This window comes from Cariama cristata, unplaced genomic scaffold, assembly GCF_000690535.1.
Source record: "Cariama cristata isolate BGI_N322 unplaced genomic scaffold, ASM69053v1 scaffold612, whole genome shotgun sequence".
In the NCBI taxonomy this organism is placed as follows: domain Eukaryota; kingdom Metazoa; phylum Chordata; class Aves; order Cariamiformes; family Cariamidae; genus Cariama; species Cariama cristata.
Genome location: NW_009605357.1, coordinates 209,544 through 219,750, shown reverse-complemented (window position 1 = coordinate 219,750; position 10,207 = coordinate 209,544). Strand labels below are relative to the sequence as shown.

The window sequence follows — 10,207 nt, the reverse complement described above, 5'->3', positions numbered from 1 at the left end:
GCAATTAAAAAGCACATACAAAACAGCAGGCGATGCAGCGTTAACATTCACACACATTTTGCTCCAATTACTTGGCACTTAAGAAAAAGAATAAGAACTGAGGAAGAAGCAGCCAAACACATGCAAGTGGCATTTTGTTTAAATTATTTAGCTCTGGATACAGAATATAATGTAGCTATTTATGTAGAAATCAGCTGCAAATATTTCACTCAGTCTAACTTTCGAGGAAGCAAAATTGTTTCTGAACAATTATCTGACATGTTACACATTCGGCAATGCCAAGTCTTGAGACAGGATTGCTGCATCAGAAAAAGAAATTGATTAAGGTTGCATGACAGAGGATAGGTTGCTAGTGGTGAAATGGGTCCAGAATTAGCTTTGGAGAAGGCATGGTCTTCTCTAGCCTGCAAATGACTTCTTCCATTAATAACAAATACTAATCTAAAATCCAGCAAAGTAACAAACACTCCCATGCAAAAAGCTGAAAATGCAGAAGCAACAGCATAAAATAATTTTCTATTGATCTCCTCAGGATGTGATCAAGTTAAAATGTTTAACTCTCCTTTTAGATGGAGAGGGAGAGGTTGTTGCTGAAAAGAACAGTTTAGGCAGCAAAACGAGTTCTAGGTATGCTACTCTACAGAACTGCCATGATGGGAACAATAACATACTGTCAGAAACAAAAGGTGTTATTACAAAAGAAGTGAAAGTGTCTGCTCGATACACTGTATGTTATTTAATATCGTCATGCAGAACAAAACGATTGAAACATTTGTAATGCATTCACAGCTGGATAACAAATAAAACTCTATCTTGTGCATGCTAGGAGTGGAGGGTCCTCAGAGAAGGAACAGAAGCCAAAACAAAACAAAACAAAAAAAGATTTACAGTGACCATTCCTGGGAACTTACTCAGAGTCTTTGTTCCATAACCGTCGTCACCTAATCCGGGGATGTCCTGCACGGAAGTCCCCAGAGAGAGCAATGAGAAAGGAAGAACAGCCGCAGAAGAGGAAGGAAGAAGTCAGTGGAGTTGAAATGGATACTACCATGACTGACCATGTTGATTGAGCAATCTGGATCCCTGCTTTTTCTTTCTGAAACAACTTTAGACCCATATTCTATGGGAATGCGGCCAATGAAAGAGGCAGTGACCATGATACATGGCTTTTGGAGCTGTGAGGAAGAAGGAACAACCAGATGAATAAAGTTCCAGAAACCTTCCTCACTGGATAAATTCAGGAGAGAATTATTAAGAAAAAAAGTGAATATTTGGGATTGGAACTAGCATATATTTTAATAATGCTGGTTCTTTATGCAATTTAAGCAAGCAGTAAATGCTCAGGGAGGTAGACATTCCAAGATCTGATTTACTTCTTTAAGCTGTTAGCATGGTTGCTTCATTTAATTGTTAAACTTTCAGTGAAGCTGCCCATGGCAATCAACTTGGAGAATGTCAAAGGCAATAAAGGGATTGGAGCAGATCTTTTAAAAAGTAATAATTTAGTTTAGTATTGTAAAAGAAATCACATTTGCATTATTTTGAGCCAGTTCTAATCTGGGAATATTTAATCAGAGACAAATTCGGATTTATGACAGCAGCCACAACAACTTTGAGGAGCTACATTTGCTCTTCCAAAAGTTAAGGTCACTGTTTTATTCTTCTGAAAATGATGTTTCCAGGGATGGAAGGACCAGCTGGATCCAAACTGCAGTCACACACTGGTCACAGTAGTAATACCTCTCCTGCCTGCCTACGACAGATTTGCCTAGATGTGTGGGATACTGGTATCATGCGTGTCACCCATTTTTTGTGCTGCTGCATGTGACATCTCCGAGAGGTTACTTACGTTCTGGATCACTTGTTTCCTGCTCACTCTGCTCCTTGCTCTTGTAGAATGGGAATTTTCGTGAAAAGATGAAGTTCTTTTTACGCTTGTCATTGAATGACTGTGAAGGAGAAAAGGCATGGGGCAAAAACAGGGACGTCTAATTGTTGTCACACTCATGCTGACAAAACAACTAGTTTGTAAAAGTGGAGAGAACTGTAGTGACTCAAATCAGTCCAAACCAAGTGGCTGCAAAGAATCAGAGGTGGTTGCAGTGAGGTCTGCAGGTTGAAAGTGAAGCCCCTGGAGACTGGATCAATTTGATTACAGAGGTCTCAAATCACAACCTTCAGCTCCTTATTGGAAACTATCGTGTTTGGCTTGTTCGGCTGAAGGGCTACAGATGGCTCAGCATGCTTTGAGATCAAGCCACTCATCTTTAATCATAGCGGACTGTGCACAGAATTAATTAAGTGGCTGAAAAACAATAAGCTGTAAAGAGGAAAGAGGAAGCCTTTGATTTGCTTGTAGTAGGTATGTGAATTCAGCCCTGTGCCAACTGAATTAAATTTTTTTTTTTTTTTTCTGGTAACTGCTGCTGGATTCATAGTGTTTTATTTGGCCTCTTAATTGACAACTTCTTAAGTGTGCTTTAATCCTTTTTTTTGCATAATTTGAAAAAAAGTACTTTGCTTTATTTTATACATGTATATTTATTCATTAGATTCCTCTAGATATGCTTTTAGTTTTATGTGATTTAGAGATGGAATTCTGCTGATAAGCAGTTTTTCATTGCATGTTGAGCAGCATATATTGCTTTAATTCTTCAAATGGGGAATTAATATGGAAGAAATTGCTTTTTTTTTTTTTACACAATAAAACCTTTGACATGATACAGTCACAAGGGCTCATAGCACTGTACTATGTAAAAGCAGGATATGCCTACTTGGGACATTTATTTCAGATACTAAATGAGGAATTAGGGTCCCTGTACAGTCAATTGAGAGAAGCTGGCATTTCCAGAGGGCAGCTACGCGGAGCTGCAGATAGTGCTTATCTGAAGTGATCAGTGTCGTCCATCGGACAATGTCCTGCACTGTTTCCTATACTGAACATATGCAATGCCTAGACACATGACTTTGCAAGTGATCACCTCCAAGAGAGCAGAGACATTCTTAACTCGTTTAAAGGCTCAATCTCATGTGTTTGGCATTGCTTCAATGAAATATAACCAGTATTTGGCTCGAATTCTGAAATTGCATATATTTAGAGTTTCAGAACACAATTTATTTTCTTACATTTTGGAAGCACAGCATAAAATGTGGTTTAGAATATGTATTTCTGAAAGATGTGAAGCTAGGTACTGAAAATCTCTATTAAAATAGCTGTCTACTTGTGTCACAAAAGTTTCATGCCACTTTTACATTTCAAGCATATTTAAAGTTCAGTAACTGAAAACAAAGGAAAAAAAATGCACATGTAGAACAAATGATCAATGAAAATCTCTCAGAGTATGTAAACATTCAATGTGAAATTAATGTGGAGGTCATGCACAAATAATCCAGACAGCATGCAATTTCAAAACAAAGCAAATATGAAAGAAAGCCAGAGGAAAAAAAAAAATGCACATGAAGGATTAAAGTAATCTGTGAATGAAAAGAGGACTGACATGCACATTACATCACTTTAATGACCTAAAGGATATAATTAAATTAAAATGTGTTTTCTGTGATAATTTCTTTTATTTTCCAAAGAAAGGAATGTAGCATGTTAACATTTCCCATTGTGAAAATGTTGTTTGTCAGGATTCATCTGAATTTGACATAGTAATACTATAGGCATTACACTTTAAAGGGGAAAATAATATAAATATACACAATAGCACCTCAAAAAACAAAGGGGTTTTAAAATGACAATCACTTCATTACCAAACGCCATTTCACTTTGGAATTAAAGAGAATGTTATCAAATTGATAAATAAATATGCTGTGTTTCACAGAGATTATATGATAAATAATACTTAGAAATATTATTTTTCAAATTTTCCCCAACAGTCTAGAGCAAAAACTTCAGAAAATCCATTTTCACCAGAAAAGCATAGATTTTTTTCAAGCTTATGCATGATCTAACAGTATATCCCAAATTAGACAAATACACTATAATGTTTTATGAACTTTTTCTCCTTTTACAATTTCAAGTACTGCGTTGCCCTTTTAATAAGATACTGTTCCACTTCAATTTGGACAATCAAAATCTGGCAGTTCATAGCAGGTGACTATTATGTCCAACTGTGTCACTGCATTTACACCAGTAAAAAGCCTTGTTCCTAAAATAAAGCTGACTCTTAGTTTATTAATATCAATAAGCAAATATGTTTATGTATGTGTTAATATTTCTATAGATTAATCAATGTGTACATTCATGTTAATGACCATATATACTATCATAATGTAGTCAGAGGGTTTATACTTAAAATACCAAAGAAATTGTAAGATATTATAAAACACTAAACCGGGTGTGATTCTGCAAATTTATAGAAATAATTAGTCCTTGGTATTAACTGAATGAGTTTACCAAATATTTATTTTCTTGTTCATTAAGTGCATGTTGCTTCACAAGAAACCAAAGACAGCAGCCTTGATTTTGGTTTTGTATCCACTATATATATATGTGATTAAACTCAGCCTTAAGTCTCCACCTTAAGGCTATGAAATCCTGCATACACCCAGCAAAATGCTTCTTAGAGATACCACGATATAGATCTCTAATTTATAGAGATAAGGAGGTTAGCAAAGAGAGGAGAGGGAGACTCATACAGAATAAAAACATGTTTTTTATTGGACACACTGTACTAATTCCAGATTTTGTTCTGTTGATGGAGGAGTAGAGACCAACACTAAATATGTATTTTCTTTTTTAAGAAAGGATCATGCATGTGAGGAATGGTGGTAAGGTTAAACTGCAAAATTCAAATGTATATTTTTGAGAGATTTTATTTCTATAAAATGGAAATTTTGAGACCTGGCAAATATTCTGGAGCCAGTTTTCACAGGGGCTCCCTATGCTGCTGGAGAGCTGTGAAATAGCAGGAGTGAGAGGTATTCGCCTACATCGCTCAGCTCGATGCAAAAGTTGCATGCAACTGGAACTGAAATTGTGATATCAAGCTTAAGCTTGATTCAACAGTATTTATGCAGGCAGAGTTTCTGAAAAAATAGTGAAAAAGTGTCTGAAAATGGATTCCTGTATAAGTTGCCATTTCTTTGCTACGAATACTGTCAAATCCTGTAATGGCAAATAACTTGGGCATTTCAGTCGCAGTGAAAAACCTGCACAACCGATCACTTTTATACCTCCCTGCCATCAGTTCACACAGACTACAACTAACCTGGGCATTGGCATTAGTAGGCACTTTCTATAGAAAAATGCCTAAGACTAAAAAGCAAACAAAATTTTCAAGTACTGTTTGACAACTGAACAGTGAAGTTATTCCCAACATTTGAACTGTGATGAAAAAAAAAGAGTCTTTTCTCAGATAAAAGGGGAGAAAAGCTTTCACCAATGTCCTGGCTTAAATTATTGTTTGCTACTATTTAGGCGTAGGCTGTGTTTTGAAGAAGCCAAGAAAAAAAATTGTGATGTGCACTCTTGCTTGACCAAATATCCCCCGGATGTCCCCAGTTATCTAAGTCTGGCTTACACATACCAACCTTCCTTGGTTGTGACAGACATTAAGACACTGTGTGTTTCTTCTTCTTAAGAACTCCCTTCGGTATTTTTTTGTGTCAACATCATTTTAGTATTCTAAATGCTTTTCCCTAGGTGCAGCAGCCATATGTATATGTTACTCATCAGCTAATAGGATAGTGGGTTTTTAAAGGAAATTTTCATGTAACATTGAATAAACAATCCAATTTCAAAATTTGCTTTAGAGTGGTAAACATCACAAAGAACAGTGTATCAGTAATTTGATAGTTGTACCATACTGCAATAGGCAACTGTATCATTGTTTCCTTTGAGCTTCTTCCCAATTTTTTTTTTCACAATGAAGCTGATCCAGCCCGTACTGTTTAGTGCAGAGGTGCTCTTGATAAGAGGTTGTCCTCTTTAGGCTTTGCAGAAGAGCCTCATATGTTGGGGAAAGATTTCTTTTGATGCTCTGAAAGCAACTATATCTTCTAAAAGCCATTAAACTCCCAAATACATCAGGAATGCTTTATTTTGCTATTTCATTCAATCAATTCAATCCCTCAGTCACGAGCTGGGAACTACAGTTCTGGGATCACCTGAGAAAAAGCTGTTCCAGAGCACTGGCTGTGAAATTCTTTTACATAGAGTGTAGACGAATTTCATTTACCACCTATTTTTAGGCAGGTTTGAGCTAAGCTTTAGCCTAGTTTTTATGTTATATGATTATCTATGTCAGTCTTGTTCTGAGATTGGTCTAGCAGTGTATATGAGAAGTTCATTCATTTTACTGCTTCTCATCTGCTATGTTTTTTTTTGTCTTCTCCTTTAATACTTGGTTTTGGCCTAACTTAAATGAAAAGCCCTCACTTATACAGCACTGTACAAAAATCTACAAAATTTATCAGCATTATGTCCCTCCAATCCTCTTCTCTATGTTTAATTTACACTTTTTGTATTAGGTACATTCTTTTACTCTGTTTGAACACTGACTTTAATAAAGGTTTGGGCACTCAAACACCGTCAAATCTCTACGTGTTAAGTCTTTCCTGTCATACCAAAAAGTTGCATGGACACCAGAAAGAAAAATTTTGGACTGTAACACATACTCTGTGTTATTTCTCTTTTCAAACATATATATCACACCTCTGCTTTTATAGTGGGCTTTTTCACCTAGCAATTCCAAGTGCATGATGACTATGAAGTCTCGAGAACAAACTTCTGAAGAGAATCCTGTGTTAGTATATTTGCTTTATGTAAAAGCAGTTTGGCAGTTAGCATGGCAGCATGGCCTGGGGAATATAGGTCAAACTGCACTTTGGGATTTTCTGCCTCATTGTCCCACCTGCAATACTGGGACCATAGCAGTGCCCTCCTTACAGGCACTTTGTGGGGACTAAGTCAACACTATGACCTGGTGGATACTGTTACCTGCACTTTGGGATTTTCTGCCTCATTGTCCCACCTGCAATACTGGGACCATAGCAGTGCCCTCCTTACAGGCACTTTGTGAGGACTAAGTCAACTACTGTTACTGAGGCCAGGGTAGTTTCTTTTATTAAGAAAGATAATGAAGTATACTGAGATACGCTACTGAGGTAGACTACTTGACCAAGTCTAGAAGAAAGCCAATGCTACTGAGCCATTCTTGCTTTCCTGGTGTAACCACAAACTTGGCCATGAACTGGGTTCACACATGCAGAAAGCTCATGATGACACCTGTGCAGATAGGCAGAAGATAAGCTAAGAAGTTGTTAGTGGCAACTGTAAGCCTGGTTGTATAGTGACCACACTGTATGTTCTTGGAGACATGTATCTTTCATTCTCAGTCTGACCACACAGTTATATGCCGGCAAAAAACACTTGTGAACTTCTTTATGTCTTTTTATGCGATGCTGGGGGAAGGCTGGCCCTATTCTGTTAAGTTCAACCTTAAATTTTCTTAGCTACTGCAAGTATTTGAAAAAAAAATAAATGCCTGGGCTACAGTCATTCCTTATTGAATTTTTGCACCATAATCTGTTTAAATAAGTGAGAACAAACTGGGTGAGAAGCTCAGACGAAGATAACTCTGCTTGCTTAGTTTTCCCATGAAGCTGCAGGGAGATTTGGATCTTGGAAATCCAAAATGAAAAAGTACAAGCCTGATTAAAAACTCCGTGCTGTCTAGCTTCTACAGACAAGGATAGTGTTGTTTAGTATTCATAAATATGAAATTTTACTAATCTTTTTTTAAGATTGACTTAATGCCGCTTGTCAGCCAGCAACTCAATTTTAATTCCTAACAAAACAAGCAACACAAACTACCAGGGGAACAGAAAGACTAATAGACTTTCAGGAAAGCATGTAAAAGCAGTATTTCCAATTCTGCAAACATGTATTTAACCTGGTGCAAGGTACGAAGGGAGTATTCATCGGTGCTAATTTGCATTGCATCACTGTCGGCAGGATTGAAACGCCAACGTAAGAACCTTGTGTACGTGACAGCCAAGGTCATTTACAAGTATCTGAAGGTTGTACACAAAGAGGGTGGGAAGGATTTGTTCAAGCAGCAACACTGAGATTAATAGTGTGAAAATAAGAAAGGGCAAAGCTCCTTGACAGTGAAATCAATTTGGATGTAGAATAATCTGCCCCGAGGGAAGCAGAAAAGCCTGGATAATTTTTCACATTTAAAACAAATCTGCTAATCTTAAGTACTATGGGGAATAACACTGCAGTTCTGGGAGAGAAGGGGGCGGTGGAGGGAAAAGAGCTAAAGCAGCAGCCTCTCCCAGCTCTAGTGTCTCTCCTTCTATGATGAGATGCTCACAGATCCAGCATCACAGAGGTGTGCTGGGCGCCAGCACGGGCTTTGACTTACCCTGGCTCACTACAGTCATATGGGCAGTGTGAAGCTCTTCCTCTCCTTTCTCAAGGCTGTTTCTGGACTTAGAAAGTGTATTCGACGTTTGGACATGTTATCCCAAATCTTCCTCTACTCTTTTAAATTTTTTTTTACCAAAAAGTAGCTTTTCCTGTTAGAGCTGATGTATGCCATCAGCTACTGATGCTGCTAATAAATCTTTGTGCATGTGAACCTGTCTCAGCATCCTTTGTGCAACAATGATGACAAAGAGCCTCAGAGATCAACAGTAACATTGGTGTGCAGTTGGCAAAGTTTTGTGACTGTGTGATCACTGGTCCAGGCCCACAGATTCTCCTACAGTGTACACTGTAGGACCTTTATCATCTTGATCCTCATTCCTCAGTTTTGATCAGATATTTTCTCGTATCTTTTTCTTAACTCTGACTCCTTGTTGACTACTGGTGCTTCTTTAGATTTGAAAATGAAATTGAGGGTTTCGGTCTCCTTTATGCAATCTTTTGAATTAATCTCACTAATAAATCTGCAGAAGGTGTTAGTTATCTATGCTGGTAAAAAAACCCCAACTTGCTTCTTTATCACTATTTTTTATGGAATCATTTATTTGTGCAATCAAGTGCTGTGCACTTGACTTGTGCAAGTGTAAACTACTGCATAAAACGGACCATTGCATAAAACCAGTAAGTTGCATAAAGACCTTTATTACTCTTCTTTTGTGAAGTAGTGGTGGAGAAAGATTTGCAATACCTATATGCCCTCAAACTATTCACTGAAAGATAATTGGAGTATGCTTATCTTTTGAGCTGCCCTTTTGAGTTAAAGGAAGAGTGTTCGCACTCACAGCTGACTGCTGCAGTCGGCTGAATTATGGCAAAGGTCTGGCTCGGGAGACAGTGAATCATACCAGGCTCATGGTTTTCATTTAGAACATTGATTTATTTAGGCCTTACAGCTAAAATTATTAAAAATAAAGACATGGGCAAACAAAACCAAAGTCAATCTCTAAGAGACTGGTGTGAGCTTTGTGTAAGAGGTGAAGTTTCTACATCTTCCAGTAAATGCATCTCACCCTACCAGTCTCACAGATGGGACTTTGGCTTTGACCCAGGTTGGCAGTTCTCGTGTCCCTATAACCTCCCGAACATGCCCTGTGAGTCACTAAGTCAATCATAACTGAACTGCTTGAATTTGAGTATGGCAGAAATAAAGGTATGAAATATAGAGACTGTATCATCTTGATGAGTGTTAACGCTTAACTCCACTCTTCTGGAGCTTTGTGTGAAATTTTGCTAGAAGAAAACTTTCTTCTGTTTCTAATTTTTTGACAATATCTGTTGCCAAGACTATACATTTTTCTTTTCAACTACTTTTTTTCGAAGAAAAGCCAAGTAACTATGACATTATCTATATATACATGCAAATTTCCTACCACTTAATTCAGGGCATTAGACAACAAGTTATAAAAATAGCACACGCATGAAGTTAAACTCAGCACAAATTTCTGCTGGAACAGCTTAGAAGAAAAGCAATTAACTCTCAGCTGTAAACTTTGGTATTCTACCTGTGCTAGCAAATTTTCACTGTTACATTTAATCTGCAACCAATTTAAACTATTATACTACATATCTTTATGTCAGTGACTCTCTTAAACATTCCTCTTACCTAAGCAGGGATGGCACACACTTGTTTTGGGATAGAAAACACTGATACTATTATCCATAAATATATATTATAGATAATATAACATTATGGTCACCTAAGAAACAGTATTATCTTATGAATAAACTCCACACAATTATCAGGCTGAAGACACTGGAAAATTTATG

At 37.2% G+C, this 10,207-nt stretch overlaps 1 protein-coding gene across 1 annotated transcript in view; it reads right to left on the bottom strand.

Moving 5' to 3' along the window:
- LOC104158298 (disks large homolog 2) overlaps positions 1 to 10,207 on the bottom strand; it is a 118,684-nt gene that overhangs the window by 21,683 nt on the left and 86,794 nt on the right. Inside the window, exon 5 of the mRNA XM_009695905.1 lies at positions 912 to 957. Within this exon, the coding sequence (XP_009694207.1) occupies positions 912 to 957 (46 nt within the window). The remainder of the gene's footprint in view (positions 1 to 911; positions 958 to 10,207) is intronic.